The 24,042-nt window shown below is 37.5% G+C and overlaps 1 protein-coding gene across 3 annotated transcripts in view; it reads right to left on the bottom strand.

Moving 5' to 3' along the window:
• Positions 1-1,369: 1,369 nt before the first annotated feature.
• Positions 1,370-24,042, bottom strand: part of DYNC1LI2 (dynein cytoplasmic 1 light intermediate chain 2) — a 49,177-nt gene continuing 26,504 nt past the window's right edge. For 2 of the 3 annotated variants that reach the window (XM_038368408.2, XM_038368407.2), the window contains exons 5-13: positions 19,937-20,106; positions 18,571-18,664; positions 17,815-17,950; positions 16,815-16,926; positions 13,053-13,112; positions 11,855-11,896; positions 11,189-11,306; positions 8,490-8,606; positions 1,370-4,420 (exon numbers count right to left, since the gene is read on the bottom strand). In XM_038368408.2, the coding sequence (XP_038224336.1) occupies positions 4,317-4,420; positions 8,490-8,606; positions 11,189-11,306; positions 11,855-11,896; positions 13,053-13,112; positions 16,815-16,926; positions 17,815-17,950; positions 18,571-18,664; positions 19,937-20,106 (953 nt within the window). In that variant the 3' untranslated portion in view covers positions 1,370-4,316. The remainder of the gene's footprint in view (positions 4,421-8,489; positions 8,607-11,188; positions 11,307-11,854; positions 11,897-13,052; positions 13,113-16,814; positions 16,927-17,814; positions 17,951-18,570; positions 18,665-19,936; positions 20,107-24,042) is intronic. The other variant, XR_006275233.1, reaches the window with a different exon arrangement.

Below are 24,042 nucleotides of genomic sequence, written 5' to 3'. Positions count from 1 at the left end.
TTCTTGGTTATTTCTAGGAGAAATGTTTCCCAAACTTGGGATGCCGCTTGTGCAGGGAAAGCCCCTGGTGGGCCAGGCCGGTTTGTTTACCTGCCGCGTCTGCAGGTTTGGCCGATTGCGGCTCCCAGTGGCGGCGGCTTGCTGTGCCCAGCCAATGGGGGATGCAGAAAGTGGTGCGTACCGAGGGACGTACTGGCCGCTGCTTCCCACAGCCCCTATTGGCCAGGCACAGCGAACCGCAGCCAATGGGAGCCACGATCAGCCGAACCTGCAGACACAGCAGGTAAACCAACCACCCGGCCCGCCAGGGGCTTTCCCTGCACAAATGGCATCCCAAGTTTGGGAACCACTGCTTTAAGCATAGGAAATCAAGTAAGAAAGGGTGTGCACTGAAGCCGAAACAAAATCAACTTTTAGTAGATTGAAGGAGGGGCAGCTCTCACCATATCAGCCAAAGAGAGGGAGTTGTGGTGAAGCACTGCTTGCTCAAGACAAGGAAAGGGGAGTTCCTCACTGCTTTTAGGAGAGAATGGTGAACTGCATTGCCCCTGCAACTTCCTACTTTAACCTCTAGTAACTTGGGTTCTAGTACTGCAGACCGAAGGCCAAGTCTACACTTGGAATGCTTGGCTGGTATAGCTGTAATGGTATTCTATACTGGCAAAGCACTCCTAGTATGGATGCAGCAGGTTATACTGACAAACTATGCTTTTGCTTATTCCAGCCACTCTCCCCCACCCCTCGACCAAAATAAGCTATACTGGCAAAACCCGCCCAGCTATGTTGGTTAGCTGTGGGAGCACCCATGGAGAAAAATTGGTGGGTGCACTCACCGACAGCTCTTCCCTCCTGCCAGCTCACCTCCTCTTTGCCTCTGCCTCCTCCGTGATCGCGCTGCGTGCCTGCTTTTTCCCCTCTCCCTCCCAGCGCTTGCGCTGCGAAGCAGCTGTTTCGTGTGGCGGGGAGGGGGGAAATGTGGCACGCTTGGGTGAGAGGCAGGGCCAGGGTGGGGATTTGGGGAAGGGGGTCCAATAGGGGCAGGGAAGGGGCGGGTAAAGGGTGGAGTCAGGGCAGAGCCAGGGGGCGCGAGCACCCACTGGCACCGGGGAAAGTTGGAGCCTATGGATCAGGGATCACAACATAGTAAAAATGTGTAGAATAGCCATGGTCTTACTCATGTAAACATCTCCCACTAAATTCAGTGCAACTGTTGCATGAGTAAGATATGCAATGGGACCCTTCGATAATAAAGCCAGTGATGTTTCTCAGCTATGAGTCAATCATGCCTGCTGTTACCTACATGCCTTGAGATTCTGTCCCCTCCAAAAAAGTACTAGAATTTGTCTTGTCTAATAAAAAAGGCACAACATTTTAAGCAGTCTGGATTCGTGTTTATTGAAGCCAGTAACTAAAGACATGTCCTCATTTTTGCCAGCACTAGAAAGCAAGATTCCACATGACTGCATACTGCACCTGGTTAAAGCCATACAACTGGACTAAGGTTTGTGTTTGATACATCTGCAGTCCTAACCGTAAGTTAAAAAACATCAATAAACTTAGAATACAGGACAGTTAACTTTCATTTACAGCATGTATATTGTTAAGTTCATGATGTACAGAGCAGTCACCTTCAACGTAGTTAAATTAAATAAAATATGACAAATTCTGTTCAGTTTAAACAGTTTCTAAAACGCCAATAAAAAAGTGCAAACTTAAAATCAAGCAGCATAACCATAGCATTTTTATGGAGGGCCAATCTTTAACCTTTATACTTGCCTTATCTTCAAGTTGATAAGGCATTTTATTTTCTTAAGTTTAAACAGAACAGTAGATGCAATCACTATAATGCATATAAATAGTCCTATAATAGTTTTAACAGTCTACCATACAAGTGTATCCTGCAAATAAAATTAAATTTTATTTTAAAAGGTAAAGGCTGTTTGCAGTTTGGCCTTTGGTTCCAATGCTTGAAAACACCAGAAAAACAACTGTGCAGCTTTCCAAAGTTGCTAGACTTTGGCAAACAGTGGACACTACGTTACTTACAACTTTCTTCCAATAAACTAGGAGCATTGACTTGCAACGAAGAACTGGAAATCAAACTTCTGTTTTGTTAGAAGCATCTTTTTACACAACTGACAAATTGAATAATACGTTACTGGCTTTTGCTCAGTTTTAGTAGATCTAACAAATTATACTTAAATTGTAACTTTCAGCCATATTGATACAGAAAGTGCTTATCAGTTCAAACGACAAAACATTAATACAAATATGCAGTTTTGAACAGGTTTCATTACAACTGTATACGATTAGAAACACATGCTTTTACAATTTACGTGACTTGCTTTTGATGTTTTATTCCCCAATCTCAATATCACAAGGACAGTATGCAATTGCTTCTTCTGGTGTGGTAACAGGATCTTTTTTTTATTTTATTTTTTTTTTTTTTACTTCATCTTGTCACTGGCACCTGTTACACCAGGCAGTACAACCACACAACCTATCTGCTGTCCACAGCCTCTCAGTTTTCAACCATTTAGACAAATGTGTAACTCAAGGTCATAACATTAAAAAAGTAAAAAAATGGAAAAAATATATTTTCAACAATAAAACTGGCACAAGTAACATGCTTTTATGTTAATGTTTGTCAAAGAGGCAAGTAAATACTCTTAGCTTTCTAGATAATGTTTAGACAGACATACAAAAACAGGAAAAAGCCCAGCCTCTTGATTTAACATAGGATTTGAAGTTATGTCCAGGACTGTGTTAATCGTCAATCTAATTCTGTATATTTAAGTAATGATATATATTAGGGAAGCTATATCCAGACATCAGATTTAGTACAACAAACAAGTTCATATCAATAAAAAGTAAACTCTGTGTAATTCAAATTGTGGTTTTTTTCCCTTCAAAGCACAGAATATGCTTGATACAGTTAACTTATGGTAGTGTTTATGTGTAAAACAAAATATACCGTGATAAAATCAAAGTGCCACTTCAGTAACTGAAGAAGTGTTTTACAGAACATTGGTTTGAAGTGACCAAGGACACTACTCCATATAGTAACAGGGGACAACTGCAACTTTCCATTTGAAAATGCTACATTTAGGGAAAAATACAAACTGAACAGTCACTGATTCTATATTCTTCAGTGTACACATTCATACTCTTCAATTTATTGTTAGAATTGGAGAGTCTGCTGCAGATTGCAGTCTACATGGCTGGAACAAGAACCTTGAAAGTCTATACACTTACATAGGTATAAGGCAGGAATCAGTCTAAGCTTGATAGCCATTGTTTAATTACGAACAAGAAGTATTCGAGTATTCTGTAGCACATTTCATTATGGGAAAATGATATGTCACCCATCACTCTTAGGCTAGCCTCTTGGCATTTAAAAAAACAAGGCAGGAGCAATCAGAAAACAGGATTTGAAATTAAATACAATTGTCAAAACTACTGATTTTAAAATAAAACCAAACAGTGACTGTTTGTACTACAGTGCACAATAAGTTCAAGCACCTTCTAAAGACATCACACTCTGTGCCAGGCACTTGGATCTAAGCAAGTTGTAGTTTCTCCCTGTGTTAGCTATACCAAAAAGGGCATCCCCACATTTTATACATCTTTTGTTAAAGTAAAGACGCAATTTATAACAAGAATAATTCCCATGATGCTTAGTGTTTGGCTTGGAAATTCTCTAATTTTAAGAAGTCTTTTTAAACAGTGATTATTTGCCCTATGTTGACCACAGGATTTAGTAACTGTGTCCCCTCTCCAGACCAGTCAGCATTCTTTAATCCCACTCAGCCAAATCTTGCATCCTCCTACTAGTGCTGCATTTCCTACCTGGATTTCTCTCTCCTCTATCTAATTAATGCTGTGCTATTTCACCACCTTTCCAAGTACACCAATGTGTTTGCTAACGTACAAATGGCCAATTCCCGTAACTCTGAAAAGGGATTTCATGTCTTTCTTGCTTTGCTTGCAGTCAGTAGTAATATTGCAAAAGGAATTCTGCATTTTGCTTCTCTGTGCTCTTCATAACAAGAAATTCAGCTGCTGATGTACCTGCTTATCTCCAAAATCAAGAGAATTGCCCTATATAAATTCTAAATGGTTATCTTATACAGAGGGATTTTATATGCAAACTTCCTGAATGTGCACTTTATACTGGGACAAACCAATGAAGTTTTAAGTTCATTTCCCCTGTCCCAAGAAAACTTATAGCATCTGCCATAGCAGAAAAAACCTGGTCTGATCAGATCAATATACATAGTTATTTGGTCATTTACATATACATTTTTTAAGCACTATCAAGCCTCATTCTCTGTTGGAGAGTTTGCTGTTACCATGGAATCAGGCTTGCGAGTCATTCTATCCAGTTCTTCTTGAACATTTGTCAAAACAGTCTTTTGCCCTAAAGAGAAAGGACAAATAGTAAGTAATATAGTTGAAATGCATTGTTTGAAATATCAACAGCACAAATATTTATAATAATTGTTTCTGTCGGTATTTTATTTAACTTCTCATTATTTCATCCATCTTGCTAAGAACATAGGACCTAATCCAATTTCCAATTGATGCCTATAGAAAGGCTCCAAATAACTTCAATGACAAATAGATTAGGCCTTAAAATAAAAGAGAGACTGCTGTATAATTCAGCCTTTAAATATGTATGATGATGTACATAGTTATGACAACTGAAATTTTAACAGAAATCATGTTAAGATGTTTCCTCCAAAAAACTAATAAGTAAACAATTCTTCCATCATTAGAATGATCATAGTATGTCTGTCATATCAAAGAGTACTTTAAATGGAAATCTTTAAGTATTTAATAAGTTGCACAAGAAAAAAAATCATGATAAATGTGGCACTTGCTACAAAGTGTTGTTACTTTGGTTTTAATCACACTCATTGTTTCCTTCATAATTAACTGTATTGATCTCTCTCAGGAATCAAAAGTTTAATTCACATTCTGCATTTTTCCCATTTTCCTTTGAGGGGTACAAATTGCGAATTCTTTAATACCGCATGAAGTGTTAGAATTTAAATGTGTTGCATTCATTAATTAAAATCAACAGATACTCCAGAGTAGGTGTACAAATGGGAGATTTTACCGTTCTGATTTTTATACATTAGGATTAGTATTCAGTTCAGTTATAGACAGATCACTAGCAATTTGTAGTTAGTTTTATTTTCTTCTCTGTTTATGCTTAATATATGAATTAATATTCATTTGTTAGCCTGTTTGTATCCTGTTTTATCACTGTCTGAATATGGACTTGTATATGATATATAATTTTTTTTTAAGTTAAAACTACACAAATGTAAGGTATAAAAGCAAGGTTTTGAGAAAGGCACTCAAAATAAAAAATAGATTAATTATATAACTATGTACAGCTTCCTCCAATAGTCTTTTTTTCATAGCCAAAGAATTTAACAAGCATCTGTTTTCCAGCTCAGAGATGTGTGTAAAATATTAGGTGAATTTTTCCCAGGGTACATGCTGAAAACATTAAGTGGCAAGGTATGACTGCTCAGAAATTTAAGCACTTTTTCCAAAGTACAAAGGCATGACTAAGTTAAAAACAGCTATCTTTAATTTTTGCAAAGGGCTAAAATACAAACTCAAGTTGAAATCGCTTAACAATATTCATATCAGTAGTATAAGTACTGAAGCATCTGTTCGAACAGTACTTATTTTGAAATTAGTTTGTGTGCCCACAAATATTAACACAAAACCCATTTTTCTTGCATCCTATGAACATCTTTGAATGAAAAAGGCACAAAGAAACCCTGCTCACAAAACAGAACGAGGCCTAGGTTTGAAGACATCAAAAAGTAAATAAGATGTGCCAGGAGCTGGCTGCAGGAGGAGAGGCAAAGACTGTACGAGCAGCATCTGCCGAAATGAGGAACTTCTTTCAAACATGAGCTGAAAAAAGTTTTTGAAAATAATACAACCCAAAACCATCCTGATGGACTGACATCTGTGGCATTTTTCTCAACCCAAGACATAACCCTATAATTCCTCCCACTGAAAGTTAACACTGACGGATCTCTTCAAACAATACATTGGGAATAAGTTTACTACTTAAATAAACGTACTGAAGAAAGTGAAGTTCTGACATTTTACACTGTCACTTAATTGCTACTTTGATTAAAATGAAGTTAACTACTCTAAACAAATCTGACTGCTGTGATGTAAAGTGGTTCAACAAAACTGTCTGGAGAAAATCTCTGTCTATATTTTAGAATTAGTGATTTTGGGTACCCAACTTGAGGCACTAGAAAGTGTCTTGACTTTCAGAAAGTACTCAGAAGCCCTCTTCTGAAAATTAGGCCCCCCTAAGGGATTTTCAGGTTGGGCACCTCAAAATCACTACACCAAGACTTTAGCATATTTATTAGTGTAGAATAGGGTGCCATAGAATAACACATTTTCTAATTCAACCAACAGTCAGTGTCATTTCAAGATATGCTCCTCAAGGACCATTTATTGAGCTTTCCTTGAATTTTTCCCCCGTATCGTCAACATCACTGCCTCACAAATCAATGTTATTAGGAGCGCTGAAAGTTTAATTTTGTGCTGCTTGAAAAGAATCAAGAGCACCTACTGTCAGAGAGGAGCTAAGATTTGTCTTGTAATGGAAAGTCCATTGTGCCATTTTCAAAAAGCTATTTATTTTAGATTTAACACCCACTTCTGCTACATAATGTACTAACATACATTTTACTTTTACACTATCCACCCATATCTCATATATAACTGTTGGCAATGTTTATTTTATAGCTAGTGCCTAGTAATGCCCTCTGGACTGAGTTTTCACGAAATTTCCATTTTACTATTGTTGTTTTTTCCATATAAAACTTTAAAAAGTATACACCATTTGAATTGAAATTTGTTATGCTCAATCTCAAGGTTTTTTGTTTTAATTTTTGGGCAAAATCCTTGCAGCCATTTGAGCTATGAGAGGATGCAAAATAATATAATGGGGGGAAGGAGAGAAAAACCTTTTAATTTTTAAGTTATACCTGCAAAAAATTACATGCCTCTACTGCATGATAAATATTCTATTCTAGTTCCTTTATTACAGCTATCATATTGGTATCAGAGTGCCTAAACTTTTTTTTTTCTTTTAAGTTCAGGAAGTTTGGGGTTTAGTCAGCCCTCTCAGGATTTAAACCTGTGGTAATATTGAGTGACTTGAGAAATTTGAAAAAAAAAAGAAACAGGAGCCATATATTTATTCACTGCATTACAAATAGTTTTTCAAAGTACATCGAAGCATGAATTTAAAGGAAAAAGAAGAGAGGAAGCCAATATCCAAGTTGAAAAGAGACATGGTTAGAACAGCAGTAAAGGAAGGTAATCTTGGGAGCTGCCTTTTGGGTGGAATTATTATGCAACTATGTGCATTAGAAAACTGATTTCATTCATTTTTATGATGTAGGTGCCAAAATTCCTGAAGGTTTAACTTTTCTGTTCCTTCAGCCTACTGTAACTGCTCATTAGAGCCACAACTACATATATGTGATTGAGTCCTTTGATCAAATCAGTCAATTGCTTTTGATGATACTTTAATTAAATACTTACTACTGCAGCTTTAAGACATTCCTTCATATTCATTGCTATGTATTAATTTAAATATGAATGCCAGAGAGATTTTAGGGATTTGATTGGAAACAGCAGTCTAAAACAAATAAGCTAAATTTCTTCCTCTGAGGTAAGTAGTAGTGAAGTGCCACATAGATAGAATTCACAAATAAAGTTTAAATTCAATCTTCCTGGACATTCTATAACATATTTAAAAGTAGCTATACTTGAACAAAAAACCTTCAGAAACAGACTTCAAAAAGAAACTGCAGAACTAAAATTCTTTTGCAAATTTAACACCATTAATTTGGGCTTGAATAGGGATTGGGAGTGGCTGGCTCACTACCAAAGCAGTTTTGCCTCTCCTGGAATTGACACCTCCTCATCAATTATTGGGAGTGGATTACATCCACCCTGATCAAATTGGCTCTGTCAACACTGGTTCTCCACTTGTGAGGTAACTCCCTTCCCTTCATGTGTCAGTATATAAGGCCTGCAATCTGTAATTCTCACTCCATGCATCTGAAGAAGTGGTTTTTTACCCATGAAAGCTTATGTCCAAATAAATCTGTTAATCTTTAAGGTGCCACCGGACTCCTTGTTGTTTTTAAAGTAGATTAATACCTTCTGAATACAATTAAGGCTCAGTGCTGCTTATTTCCCAGTAGTGCAACTTCATTAAAAGAGTCAAGCTATAGAAAGTTTAATAGCAACCCCAAAGTCTGCAAAACTGTAATAAGAGACTTTTTATCCTGGCCCATATCATATCCCCCAAGCTCTGTTATTTGACTGATCGGCTTAAATAATAAGCACATTGATTTAAATGTGGTCCAAGTAAAACATTAAAAATATGCAAAACATCCTGCAACAACACAGATTTTCGATACCTGATTTTTTGGCTGTGGTCTGCACTCCTCCAGCTCCAGGACTCCCAGGAGGGCCAGTCTTTTTACTCAAAAGACTGTTAAAGAAGCTAGCCAACACACCTTCACTTGCAGCATTGTCTAATTAAAAAACAAATCGTAACAACTAATTAATTACTTTTTTTCAATCACAAATTCTAAAACATATGTGTTCCTACACTTCTCTAAGTTTTAGGAAAAAAATGTTACATGCACACTAGCCAAAAGAGAAAAATCTCAAGTATAAGACAGACTGGCTCACTGATCCAGGCCCTATTTGCTGTTAGCTCCTCCTTTACCGCCCTCCACACATATTTGCACTCTGGCACAGGAGGCATGTAGGGACATGGCTGTAGCATAGATTGCCAAGGAGGATTCTGGGAAGCACGAGCTCCTGAAGTAGCCCAGAATCTCAAGGTGTAAAGGTGGCTTAAGGTGCCTTGTTTCTCTCTGACTGTGCCCTCTGTGCTGAGCCTCTTAAAGGTGCAGCAAAGAATTTCAAACTAAATCTATGCACTTCAGCTTTTCCTTGTCTAGATGTGTAGACACCATCTAGTCCATGAGACTTACATCAGGTTTACCTAAAGATCTGGTAGCAAATTAACTGTCCTAGTACTTCAGCTGCCGTTCTTCAGCCTCATCCTAAAACGGGAGTGGAATTTCTGTGGAAAGTTTTCAGTAAGTTTTGTATGCAAAGCTGTATATATTGCAGATGTGCCTTCAAATCTTCAGCTAGCTAGTGTCAAATTAATAATAATGCTATAAATGGAGTGTTGAAAGTTAAGACTGAACTGCTCGGTTTTCATTCTCCCCAGCCCCCGCCCACCACCACCACACACACATGTATTTGATTTTAAAGAGGCAAACAAACAAGCTCACCAATGTTACTAGGCTCCTGAATATTCACAGTAGCAAAAAGCACTACTGTTACAACAGTAAGTAAAAATTGCAAGTCAGATATTTAGACCAAAAATATAACTAATAAAGGCTAATATAGCTAGAGTTACATGAAATCAACTCTCCCCATGTAGTATGCAGGACAAAAAATATGAAGATATATTGTAAACGTGTAAGCCTAATAATACATGTTAAGCATGCTAAAGCTACACTATCACCAGGGTTTCACTCAATCAGCCTAACACATCTTGACGTCTCCACAGCCTTGTCTTCACTAGGCTTTTAGAATGCATTAGCCAATATGTGCCAACACCGCTTCTTTATATTCTAGTCTAGACAAAGCCTAAACCAGTTTTAATTCATACCTTTTGTTATTTCAGTGCAAGTGTGTACATAGACACTTGTTTTGGAATAAAAGTGTCCTATTTTAATTATGCCTAAATTGGTAAAAATTGACAAATTATATCAAAATAGGACATATCCCAAAATAAGTGTCTACACACAAATCTGCACTGAGACTACAACATGTATGAATTAAAACCAATTTAGTTGTAATGGTGAACATTTGTGTTTAGACAAAGCTTTAGTTTGTTATGAATTCACCTTCTGCCTTTGAAAGCTTCTCTATGTACTTTGGCCAAATCCTACAAATCTTGCATAAAAACTTTTATCCTGGCTACTCTTTTCATATTTTAGTTATAACATTTAATTGAGAGTCCTTAAAGCCCAAACAAATTTAAATAAAGTAGTAGCTTCAATGTTTCTCTGATCTGTTTTATTTATTAAATGTTTAGGAAGTGTTTCCCTTACCTCTTCAGTATGCTCTGCCCTACATAACCTGGGTTTTGCTTCTCTGAGTTAACTGCTATTCTCAATTTGGCTACATACTTTCAGGACTTGGATGCAACGAGATATTGTGTGGGGACAACTCTGCTTCCTCCTTCACCTGTTGTGGTTGCTGGCAGAAAGGTTTCCTGAGTACATCTAAGACCCAAAGGAGTTGAATACACATGGCTCAACATAGAGCTACTCTGAATGAGAATCCAGGAGCCAGACCTATAGCAGTGTGTGACATGGCAGGAGATCAATACGCTATTCTGACAAGAGCAGTCTACATGGTCAAGTATATGAGAATGGCACTGAGGAATGCCCCCTTCCCTATCCCCCTCAATACATGTGAGGGAGAGGAGTCAGCCCTGGGGACCCCAGTGGGGTAGGAAAAATAGAGCTCCATCTTCCTAGGAATATTTTTAAGTACTAAACTCTGCAGCACTTTGGAAACTAGGGTCCAGTACAGGAGTGGGTGGGTGAAGTTCTGTGGCATGAGATGTGCAAGAGGTCAGACGAGATGATCATGATGGTCCCTTTTGGCTTTAATGTCTATGAGAACCCGGGAAAAAAGAAGGTAAATTCTGGGTCCCAGAAGGAACAGCTGAGACAGAAAACATGAAACTAGATGTTGGATCAGATGGCAAGAAAAAGGGCACAGGGAGAAGGCGAGGGCACAAAGTCAAGTTACACTGTTTTAGGTAACTGCTAAACACCAATGTATTTGAACTCTGACCAGCTAGACAACAGTGCAGTGCTACTTGAAGCAATGAGTGTCTCAGAAGACAATTTGGAATTCAAAGGATTTGACGTCTTTGTGTGAGTCGCATGAAGTGTAAAGTATCAGTGAGTCAATCTTAAAACCAACGTACACAGGTTTATCAGGAAAGAACAAGTTTTTTCTCTTTTTAAAGGGAAACAAAAAATGCGTGGTAAAATACCAAAGTTGCAATGCATACTTTTAATATTTGGATCTGGTTTCTTAACTGATGTTATTGGTGAGGCACTGGGTACGTTGACCGGACCAGCTCTGCCTTGGGTTCTTGGGGAACCTGCAGGTCCTCTTGCAGGAGATTCCTTAGATAAAAACAGTCCAAATCCAAGTAAGTGAATTAACAGATTAATTTATGACCATCTATAAATATTGCACTACATACAAAGCTCCTACTTTTACCTTTTTTGATATTGTGATGTATATATACACTTTTACCCTGAAAAATTATCAACTACAAGAGCCAATCTTAGGAAAGTGCCTCTGCACTAATATACACGATAATTACCACAACATATTCAAAATTCAACTTATCTTCAAATCCACAATTATTTAATGCCATGTTTCCACAATTATTTGTTAAAACCATTCTGTCACATTATATCTGAATACCTACAGACACTTTACAATTTCCACTGCACTGGAAGTTTTTTTTTTTATTAGGTCATCATTACATTTATGAACTGCACGCTATGCCTCACCCAGATTAGAACCATGCACTATGAAGGAGGGCTCACTTTTGGTCGTTCAGAGAAGAAGCACTAGTCTGTACCTTGCTTATAGGCCATATGAATAGCTTCCTAGTCTAGGAAATATGCCCCCCTTTCTTGAGAGGCTACTAGTGTATACTTACTGATGCTCTTGTAGGCGTGGCTGGCTGCTTGGCAAGTAAAGACTGCAAAGACAGTACAGTGATTTGTAAATATACCTCAGCAAAACTACATACTTTTCAAAATAAAAGCAGGGAAGCAGACTTTGGTTAAATTAACTCATGGTCATCCTGTAACAACACTTAGATACATTGCCAAATTTTACCAATAGAGGGCACTACAATTAAAAGAACTAAATACTGTGTGATAAACACACAAGAGCTTCCTTATACAGTTTCACTAAAGCATCTCAATCCTAACCTATAACATTCCTTAGAGCTCAGTTTAGAGCCTCTCAAGCACGTCCACCCAAACACATACAACTGTATGGGACTGGTATGTTTTAATTTCTTTACTGTATATATTTATTACTTAATACACAGCATGTCTGGAGGCTGGCTTTGTTCATGCCTAACAACTTAAAAGCTCATGCCAAAGTGTTTGCTGTATATTAAAGCCTCTGATGAATGAGACATTTTAATTGGGAAGTTGGCTACTGCATAATTATTGATGTTTTACAAAACAATTTCACATCACTTTTAGCGTTTACATATCTGTGTAGCCAATTTCAAACATTCTGCTATTACTTCTGCTCCTATGTTAATACCATTTATTTTTCTTCTCTGCTGTATGAATTGGCATTAATTTGTACTTGTCTGGTATTTTCCCCATCACATGGAAAAATATGCCACTGTAATTCCAATATGCCACATCCATTCACAGCCAAGCTTCTTAAGGTACACCTAATATTTTCAGTTATGGCAAACATCCAAAAAGGTCATAGGATTCCATTTTTAGAAGACACAGGCACACATTTTCCAATTCGAGTGCCCAAAATTAGGCAACCATATCCACACTTCAGCACCAAAAAGTGGCCTTTATTTTTCAAGAGTGCTGAGTATCCCCAGCTTCTCAACTAACAGGTATTCCAAGTTTGAAAATCGTGGCCATACTTTCTATTCATATGCATGGAAGTAAAATAAAAATGGACATTTCTTATGCACTCTAAGTTTTATGATACCATTTTAATCTGAAAAATAAAATAATGGATACCCACTCAAAAATGAAATATTAAAAACAATGTACTTTGCCCTAAACTTCATATAACATTGAAAAGTTCAAAGTGAAGCATTGTTTATTCAAGTAATCTTTCATTTCAAAGTTTCATTTTCATGTTCTTACCTGCTGCTTCATAAGAAACACTTGCTCATCTTCTGCTGCCAACTCTTTCTCATGGACTAACTGTTGAACAATGCATTTCTCTTTAGAAACAGAATGTGGTCACCCAAACTATAAACAATTATAGCAGCATATAAAAACAAAAGCCTAACTTCAACTTCTTACATCCATTGAATCTTTTACATTCATTCTATGACTTGTGGCTTATTTCAGGTGCAGAATTACTCCTAACTGGGCAGTAAGTTTGCTATGTCCTTCTGTCTGGCATTTTTTTAATAGTTAACAAGTGTAAAATAACAGTGACAGGATTTGATATTGATCCCATGTAAACTTCAAGAACAAACATTTATATGAATCCCTAATCCATACTTTTGCTGGTTAAATAGGCACAGCTGTAGAAATATTTTAACTGTTTTTTTTCCTTTCAAGAAAGGAGTGTATAGAACTAGTTCAGTGCTGTATTTACATGCAAATATTCGATCTTCCATCAAATACCATCAGCTTTTTAATATCTGAAGCAAACTATTTCATGCAGATACCTAAACAGTGTAGTCAATTAGCGGCTTCACTGCTGGGCATCCACACCTGCACCTATGGTGCAGATGCATTTCACTAAAGTTCTGATGGGCAGTTGAACCCATCAGAACTGAACAGTCACTTGCCCCGTACATTAGACCACAATAAAGACGTGCTGCTTTTATATTTTTTAATAGATATCTCTACCACTTTAAGCAGCAATGAAACTACTTCCAGTAAAAGCTTTGGGTTTAGAATGACTTGCCTGGAATAGCTGCAAAAAAACATTTTCTGAGGACAATTCCCTGGATGAGGATCTGGCAGTGGGCTGTATACATATTTGATAAATAATATTCATATTCAAATGTACTAAAGCCGGCAAAGGTTTGTTGTTCAAAAAGGATGGTTGCCTGAACTTTGGAGGGCTGCCTCTCCCATACCTCCAACAACAGAGCAATAGATGCCCCTGCCTAAAAAAAGAGTTGCCAGTGGTGTGCTATATCTTTAGCATCTTTAAGGGAGAACAACAGGCCCATTCCCCTCTCCTCCTCCCTCCCTGCAAGTGTCTTCAAATGACCCCACTCTTCCTTTCTTTCCCAATTTACCAGGGTTTTAGATGGGTCTGCAAACACCCAAGACAGGAGGTAAAAAACCCTGGAGAGTTGTCAAATATGGCCTGAAATAGCAATTAAGGGTTTTACATATTACTTACCCTACTCCAGCCCCATTAGAGAAGAATGCATTCTTCCTCTATCTGTAATAAGTTACTTGACCATTGTCCAGACAATTAGCAGTCTACAGAATATTTATTTGTACTCCTAGATTGTGCTCCACATCTACTCTACAAATAGAATTTTGTAGTATAGAATATATTTTGGTGATAATTTAAAACAAGTAATAAAATAAATAGGAGCCCTTCTATAGAACTCAAATTATGGACTCAGTGTGATTTTTGCATGTGCATGTGATCTGAAGTTAGAATTTTAGGTAAAATTAGTATTTTGGGGGCTGTGATTCAGCAACCATTAGTGTTAAAAAGTAACATTCTGACACGAACGAAAAATACCTAGAACAGTGATTCTCAACCAGAGGTCTGGGCCCCCTAGGGAGCCATGAGCAGGTTTCAGGGAGTCTACCAAGCATGGCCAGTATTAGACTTGCTAGGGCTCAGGGCAGAAAGCTAAAGCCCTACCAGGCAGAACTGCAGCCCAGGGCCCCAAACCCACCAACCGAGGCTTAAGCTGAAGCCTGAACAACTTAGCTTTGCAGTGTACCCCATGGTATGAGGTACTGGGCAACTGCCTGCTTGCTACCCCCTAATGCTGGCCCTGACTTTCATATGCAGAAAAACAGTTGTTGTGGCACAGCTGGGATGTGAAGTTTTTATACCATGGGGAAGAAGGGGATAACTCAGCAAGGAAAAAGGTTGAGAACTAGGCTGTCAAGCAATTAAAAAAATTAATCGCAATTAATCGCGCTGTTAAACAATAATAGAATACTATTTAGTTAAATATTTTTGGATGTTTTCTACATTTTCAAATATACTGATTTCAATTATAACAGAATACAAAGTGTACAGTGCTCACTTTATATTTATTTTTGATTACAAATATTTGCACTATAAAAAACAAAAGAAATAGTATTTTTCAATTCACCTAATACAAGTACTGTAATGTAATATCTTTATCATGAATGTTGGACTTACAAATGTAGAATTATGTAAAAAAAAAAAAACAAAAACACAACAACCCTGCATTCAGAAACAAAACAATATGAAACTTTAGAGCCTACAAGTCCACTCAGTCCTCCTTCTTATTCAGCCAATCGCACAGACAACCAAGTTTATTTACATTTTCAGAAGATAATGCTGCCTGCTTCTTGTTTACAATATCACCTGAAAGTGAGAGGTGCTTGCATGGCACTGTTGTAGACGGCGTCGAAAGATGCCAGATGCGCTAAAGATTCATATGTCCCTTTATGCTTCAACCATCATTCCAGAGGACGTGTCAATGCTGATGACGAGTTCTGCTCGATAATGATCCAAAGCAGTGCGGACTAACACATGTTCATTTTCATCATCATGAGTCAGATGCCAGCAACAGAAGGTTGATTCTCTTTTTTGGTGGTTTGGGTTCTGTAGTTTCTGCATTGGAATGTTGCTCTTTTAAGACTTCTGAGAGCATGCTCCACACCTCATCCCTCTCAGATTTTGAAAGGCACTTCAGATTCTTTAACCTTGGGTTGAGTGCTGTTCACATTGGTATCATCTTTGTATTGTGGCAAATTTTGCAGCGAAAGTGTTCTCAAAATGAACAATACATGCTGGGTCATCAACCGAAACTGCTATAACATGAAATATATGGCAGAATGCGGGTAAAACAGAGCAGGAGACATACAATTCTCCCCCAAGGAGTTCAGTCAAAATTTAATTAAACACATTATTTTTTTTTTTTTAACAAGCATGATCAGCACGGAAGCACGTCCTCTGGAACGATGGCCGAAGCATGAAGAGTGCATCTGGCATGTAAATATTTTGCGACGCCAGCTACAACAGTGCCATGTGAATGCCTGTTCTCACTTTCAGGTTACATTGTAATTAAGAAGTGGGCAGCAGCATCTCCCATAAATGTAAAAAAACTTGTTTCTCTTAGTGTTTGGCTGAACAAGAAGTAGGACTGAGTGGACTTGTAGGCTGTAAAGTTTTACATTGTTTTGTTTTTGAGCACAATTATGTGACAAAAAACTACATTTGTAAGTTGGACTTTCATGATAAAGAAACTGCAGTACAGTACATGTATGAGGTGAATTGAAAAATACTATTTCTTTTGTTTATCATTTTTACAGTGAAAATATTTGTAATAAAAAATAATATAAAGTCAGCACTGTACACTTTGTAATCTGTTGTTGTAATAGAAATCAATATATTTGAAAATGTGAAAAACATCCAAAAATATTTAATACATTTCAATTGGTATTCTATTGTTTAACAGTGCAATTAATCGCAATTAATTTTTTTATTTAATCACATGAGTTAACTGCGATTAATTGACAGCCCTTTTGAGAACCCCTGCCCTAGACCACTAGAGAACGTATGCCAGTACTTCAAAAGTCATTTAACATTTAGAAGAAAAGCATATTACTATATGAGCTGAAGTTCTATATTATTAATAGTCAATATCAGTCATCCAATTATGGTGAAGTGATTTGTAGTTTCTTTACACTGAATTTCAAAAATTAACTCTTTTGTACCTTTCTTACTGGAGGTTTTACAATGAAGTCTTCATATGCATCTTCTGGTTTCACTGTTGTGAAGTTTTCATGTAAAATAGCAATTTTCTTTTCATTGTCCCAACCAGCAGGTCTACAGGAAAAAAAAAGTTTTAGGGCAAGGTTTGCTTTTTTGGACTCAAAAGATTATTGGCACAGCGCATGCACATTTAAGCAAGTAATCTTATTACCATACTCCTGTATTTCCTTTGTAACAGTTTTATGTCATTAAGAGGTCATTGCACAGTTCTCACTCTGAAAACACAGGCTATGCTTACCAAGATGTTGAGATGGCATAATCATTCTGGGTAAATAGATCTATAGCCACTATGCTTTTTTTAAGCTAATGTTGAACACAAGAGTGTTAGACTATAATAAACCTAGGGGCTGAGCACTAAAACAATGTAAGTACAATTTTTTTTTCTTAAAACCGAGACAGTACCTACTGGAGAACCAGTCTAAATAGTGTTTCCAACTTCCTTCCAGCATACTGATGTGACTATTAGATATCAGATTCTTTACAAATTTACTTCATTTTGCTCCTACAATTAAACAACCCTTTCAATTAATTATCTTTAGCCCTGTTTACTTATGGAAAATAGTACAAGAAAATGATGCAAATTATTCCTTTTTTGTGAAATACGGTTTTGGTAGGCAGACTTCTAACCAGATATTGACGTATTTCACAGAATGAGACAATTATATTGGGGAGGGAAAGAGGGGGAAGGAGCAATTATGGATCTAATGATGAATTGTTTATGTGGGAAGAATTTTTCATTCTACATTAACAAATTTAAATTCCACACATTAGAACGGAATATTTCACATCCAAATTGCGATTTTATTTTCTGTTGAAGAATTAAATGCACTAAAGCTTGGGGTATACGTTTCACTTGTGTTCATAAGGAAATACAACATTTCAGTGATAAGGGCATCAGACAGAAAAAAAAGTTTGAAAAATATATTTCTTACATCAACTTACATAAAAACGGCATCCTTTTCTACCACTAAGGCAGGTGTGGTAAAGTGAAAACCATATGTTTTATGTACAATGTACTTATACAACAAGTCAAGGTTCTTTTCTTCCTTAACTGATGTATAAATCAAGGCAGCTCCATCTAATTACTTCATTTAAGGAAAACTATAAAGTACAGTACTTAAACATTAAATTCAACTGAAATAATATTTTAAGTTTGCTATTGAGTAATAGATAAAATTTTCAGAGTAGGGTGCTACTAGCTCAATTTTTAGAGGTCAATGGAAACTGTAGGTGTTCAGCACCTTTGGGAGGGAAAAAGAGGATGAGAATCATGTCACTTAGGGAACAGATTCATCTGTTAAGATGTTGACCAATATAGACACCAGAAAGCTGTTTTATATATATAAGTCATAGGCTGCAAGTTTAGTATGGAAATCCACGTTCCGGGAGAAAGAACAATGTGGTGCATCTCAAAACTGAAGTCCCTTGCCAAGGAATGTAACAGACCCTAGATCAACTGTATGGCTTCAGATTAATAAATAAATAAATAAATAAATAAACAAACAAACTTGACAAATCTCTTAATGTATTTTCATAACTACACTCCAAATACTATATATCAAGTTACAAAATACCAGAAGTTATTCTGAGATGCAGTTTTTCCTTAGGTTATTTTATTTCCCTCACACACTATAATAAAATACATTTCCTATCTTCCACATTTTATTCTGCCACTATCCTCAGATTAGGAAAGGATACACTGTAAGCAGAATCTACGAATGTGTGACTGAATGAAGTCAAAGTGTTCTTCTCTGTAGTCATGTTCCTTCTCTAGTACACTCACTGCATCACACTGGAGGAAAAAAAAAAAAAAGCAAAGCCGCTTAACACTTCCTTGCACATAACCTGCATTTTCTTCAAGTAGAAATATACAGTAGAATCTCAGAGTTATGAACACCTTGGGAATGGAGCCACTCTAACATGTTTGTAACTCTGAACAAAACTTTATAGTTGTTCTTTCAAAAGTTTACAATTGAACATTGACTTAATAAAGCTTTGAAACTTTACTATGCAGAAAAAAAATGCTGCTTTTAGCCCTCTTAATTTAAATGAAACAAACACAGAAACAGTTTCCTTACCCTGTCTAATCTTTTTTTTTTTTTAAAAAACTTTCCCTTTATTTTTTAGGAGTTTATGTTTAGCCCAGTATTGTATTGTATTGGTGTGCAGGGATTTTATTTATTTATTTTTTTGATCTCAGGGCTACCTGATTGCATACTTCCGGTTCCAAATGTGGTGCGTGGTTGACCAGTCAGTTTGTAACTCTGGTGTTCGTAACTCTGAGGTTCTACTGTACACATCTTCCCTTGTATTAATCAGCATTCAATTCACACTTTTTGTTGGGGAGACCACGCTAATTAACCAATGGGTAAAATGCTCACAAGCTACCAAAGACAAAAAGTGCCGTCATTAAAAGTTATAGCATGAAATATCCATTCTTTAAAACTAGAAATTGAGTTGATGCCCTAATTGTGTATTTTTGAAATACTATTTTCATTAAGTCATTAGTTGCTAAACACCTTCTTATGTGGTAACTCAGGTAACTCATGTGACTGTATGATGTACAAAGATAACTTGAAAGTACCCTTCTCAATTAACTCTTTTTTACATTAGAAATTCAGATCTCATCTACACTACCACCCACAGACAATTTAAGGAAAAACTGAGATACAATGTAAGTGAAATATGATGGAAAAAGGAAGCATTTATTTCAAATGCCTGAACACACTTGGAGAATATTTTTTTTTTTTGATAAACATAACATTTTCCCTTTTACAATTAAGGATGGAGAAAATCCACATTTTAGACCTCTAATATGTCGTTCAGCCAAACTGAAAAGACTAGACTGATCTTTCTCAATCCTTCTATGGTAAAAAGAAAAAAATGTTTTAGATTTTTAATATTAAGTGTTGTTTATACACCAAAAGTTAAAAAAAAAAGGGGGGGGGGGGTTTTCTACTCTAAATCCAGAACTTTCACTTTCAGCTTGCAAACATCTGCGTCAAACATATCTTCCAAAAGGAAAAGTAACTAACCTTTCTAGTAAACTCAAGTTCAAGCTCACCTTTGTACAAACCACCAGCACAGGGATCCCAAGATTGTGAGTCAGAACATTCTCTCCAAGTGGCAAAGTAACATTTTCATCTTCTTGGCCAGATGATGAAGGACCTCTTCTCTGTGGTGATCCTTGGTAGCCTTCTTCCGGTTCCACATACTCCTGGAATTCCTTTATAACTATGAAAAAAGATCTTTGTAAGGTAAGAGATGGGAACATAGTCCTAAAATTTGTATTAAAGTGAAAGTTTCAGATAATTAGATGTTTATGAGCAGCTGGGACATCTTCTCAACAACCTTTTTAAGGTGACGCATGAATTGAGAACAGAATTTGAGCTTCAAGAAATGGTACAATTTTTATTGAGCCAAATAAAAAATAAGATTTTGGAATTTGGCTATTACTAGCTCTCAGCTTTTGAATCCAAAGCACATCTGTAATTTAAATATAAGGGCCAACGTTTTCAGGAGTGTTTAGTGATTCTCGGTGCTTCAATTTTTAGGCACTCAACTAGACAGACAGTGGAAGTTTGATTTTCAGAAAGTGCTCAGCACTTATCCTCTGAAAATTAGGATCCTTTAGGATGTCTCAACTTAAAATTCAACTTTTTTAATCATCAAACCTCTTAAAAATGAATATGAAAGTTTGCAAACCCAGATTTACATAATTTAATTTCTGTATCAAATAGAAACACTTAATGACAACCCTGCTAATGTAGCACTTTGCAAAAACAAGTTACAGTATAAGGTTTTGTGGCTGTTCACTTAAAAACGTTGACATACATAACAAGGTCTCACCCCTGACTGAAGTAAAATAATAATAAAATAGTAATAATAATAATAATCCATCCATTATATCAGTGGTCCCCAAACTTTTTATGTTGCCCCTCCCCAACCCATAATGGAATCTGTGTGGGCCCCCTCAGGAGTCGTGGACGTGAGTGGGGCTGGGAGCCCCAGCTGGGGTCGCAGCCAGGAGTGGAGTCATGGCTGGGAGCAGGGCCAGAGCGGAGCGGGGCTGGGTGGTATTCCCTTCCCACCCTCTCTGGGGGGTGGCCCGGGCCCCGCTGCACCCCCCTGAACCTCTGTGCCCCCCTAGGGGGATGTGCCCCACAGTTGCGCCCCACTGCATTATATTACCATGGTACTCCTCTGAGCATGTAAGGAAGCATGGTAATATAAAGTATGTAAGGAAAAGTATTGCATGAAATTCTGTACATTAGCTAATGTTTTATTAAAGGAAAGTGATATTGTTCCCCAGATTTTTAAAGCAGTGGTGCTTCCCATCTCTAAAGCAAGTAGTGCTATCACCACCACACAGTGCACTATGCTGTTTTGGGGGATTAAAATCATGCAATATCAAATAAGCTTCCATGCCACAGAACAATCCAACAACTTGAAGTGAACTCTGAAATTATATTTATGGATAACTTGGACAACATGAAGATATTAAGCTCTATGTTTTGTATTTACAGGGGGAGCCACTGGAAACATGAAAATAATCATAATCTTAGTGATAAAAAAGGAGAAGTAATGTGACCGTTGATACTCAAATCTAGAAACAGTAAAAAACAAACAAACAAACAAAAAAACACATTGAGATCACAAATCTAAAGTACACGTGCATAAAATTAACAAAAATTAGATGCATAACTACTCAAACAAGTGATTTCTAATTTGATATTTTAGGGGCCTTGTTGAAAAAAATTTTGTTTCTGAAAAGTAGTTTCAGGCTCAGAAAAGCTACACATTCAATTCAAGGTACTGAAGGTTTAATCACAACATTAAAAAAAAAGAAATCTAGAAGTTAAGAGCTGAACACAGAAGTAGCACTCAAAGCAAACAAACTTTGGAGTATTTTTAAGTGTGCACTGACAGAACCATCAAGAATAAAAGGGTTGTTCTGGCAGTTCAGGCCAAAAAGCCCCACACAATTTCTTTCTGTGCCTTACATCAGACAGTTGACTGTAACTTACAGCAAAACTTGTATTCACTACAAGCCTACTAAAAGAGTTACCATCTATAACTGCAAGCAAATGCTATTTAGCCACACCTTTTGGAGATACATTCTGCAAAAAAGCTTAAATAACAAGTACAGAAAACACCAAATTAACGCCACTCCTAGTTTTACAAAGCAATTCATTTTTTTGCTGTTATTGTCTCTTACAGGAAGTCAAACACTATCTGCACACTGAACGTGATTATATTCAAGGCTATTTTTAGTATGAGGCACATGAAATCTAAATCATCTGGAAAGGCCTCCATTTATTTAGCAGAGCTACATGAATTATGTAGAAAAATGAGATTTGGCAAAGATCGTGGTTCCGAAGACTTTTTTGAAACTGAGTATTAAAATAATTTAAAAATGCAAAATGAAAATACTTGACTCATGCAATACAGCAATACCACTTGATATTCTGAGCTTTGTGAAGTGGAAAACCTTTGAAGAGGTAATAAACCAATGCTCTCAGAACAGAACCACTGTAAGCTTCTCAAGAAGAAGGGTGCCCTTCATGACTGAAGAAGTTGTGGTAGGAAGACCAAGGAAAGAGGACCCCAACACTACACAGTTTGCTACCACCATGCATCCTGGATAGCAGGGGAAGAGGGAAAGGAAACAGTCCACTACTTACTTTCAAGATGACATATTGAGTTTTTCAGCCACCATTTCCAATTATCACCATTAACTGAACTGGCAGCCAAAATAAATTCAGAAATAAAACTTTATTCAAAGGCTATTTATTAACTCCCCCCTCCATTTAAACATTAGAGATTCGAGACAGATCTCCCAGCAGAAAAACAACAACATCCCCAAGTGCATTTTGCTATATAGAGGATCTTCCATATTGAATTGTTATTTGAAGAACAGTTATTTTTGTTCCAAACTAAAGTGAAGCCCTCTTCACGTACACGTGGAGGCGACAGCAATACTGATATCAAGGAAAGACTTTACTTTTTTGCACCTTTGCGATCACATGGAACTTTAAATTCCAATACAAGTATGGAAAGCACCTCAAACACTACGTACAGAATATACAGGAGTATTACGTATATTTACATGCACAAGTATAGAGGAAGTAATTTCTTCCAAAGCATTTAACAGGGATAAAGACTAAAACAATATGCATCTCATTATACCACTGAATAATCAGTTCATGGTTTCTCTCATGAGGGAAATGTGAAGTGATGTAATCCTTAATGAACACAAACGTATTTTTGTGGCTAAAAGGATTCCTTTCTTCTACACACAATCTTATACTACTGGTGGGTTTAAACCATGGTGAGTAACTTGACAATCACCATAAATATATTTTATACTATTTTGTGCTCAGTTTAAAATATTGGTAACAAAGCAAAACTATCAGTGATAATCTGCTAGGTTAGGGGTAGCCAACCTGTAGCTCTGGAGCCATAGGAGGCTTTTCAGAAGTTAATATGCGGCTCCTTGTATAGGCGCCAACTTTCCAATGTGCTGGGGGGTGCTCACTGCGCAAACTCTGCCACAGGCCCTGCCCCCACTCCACCCCTTCCTGCCCCCTCCCGAGCCTGCAGTGCCTTCGCTCCTCCCCCCCTCCCCCGAGCCTCCTGCACGCCCCGAAACAGCTGATTGGGAGGTGCGGGAGGCATTGATCGATGGGGCTGCCAGTGGGTGGGAGGTGCTGGGAGCGGGGTGGTTGAGCTGATGGGGGGGCTGCTGAAGAATTACTGTGGCTCTTTGGCAATGTACATTGGTATATTCTCAGGCTCAGGTTGGCCACCCCCGTGCTATGTCACGGGCTCTCAAACTTCATTGCACTGAGACCCCCTTCTGACAACAAAAATTACTACACGACCCCAGGAGGAGGGACCGAACCCTATGCCCGCCCAAGTTCCGCCGCCCCAGGTGAGGGGGACAAAACCCAAGGGTTTCAGCCCCAGGCAGGAGGCCTGTAACCTGAACTCCACCACACAGGACGGAAGCCCTTTGGCTTCAGCTTCAGCCCCAGCAAGTCTAATGCCAGCCCTGGCGACCCCATTAAAACAGAATTGGGACCTACTCTGGGGTCTCGACCCAGAGTTTGAGAATCGCTGTGCTAGGTTGTGTCCACATGGTGGTAGAAAGAGTTTTCTTTACAAAAG

Source organism: Dermochelys coriacea, chromosome 12 (genome assembly GCF_009764565.3).
Source record: "Dermochelys coriacea isolate rDerCor1 chromosome 12, rDerCor1.pri.v4, whole genome shotgun sequence".
NCBI lineage: Eukaryota > Metazoa > Chordata > Testudines > Dermochelyidae > Dermochelys > Dermochelys coriacea.
This window is presented reverse-complemented; position numbering and strand designations above follow the sequence as displayed.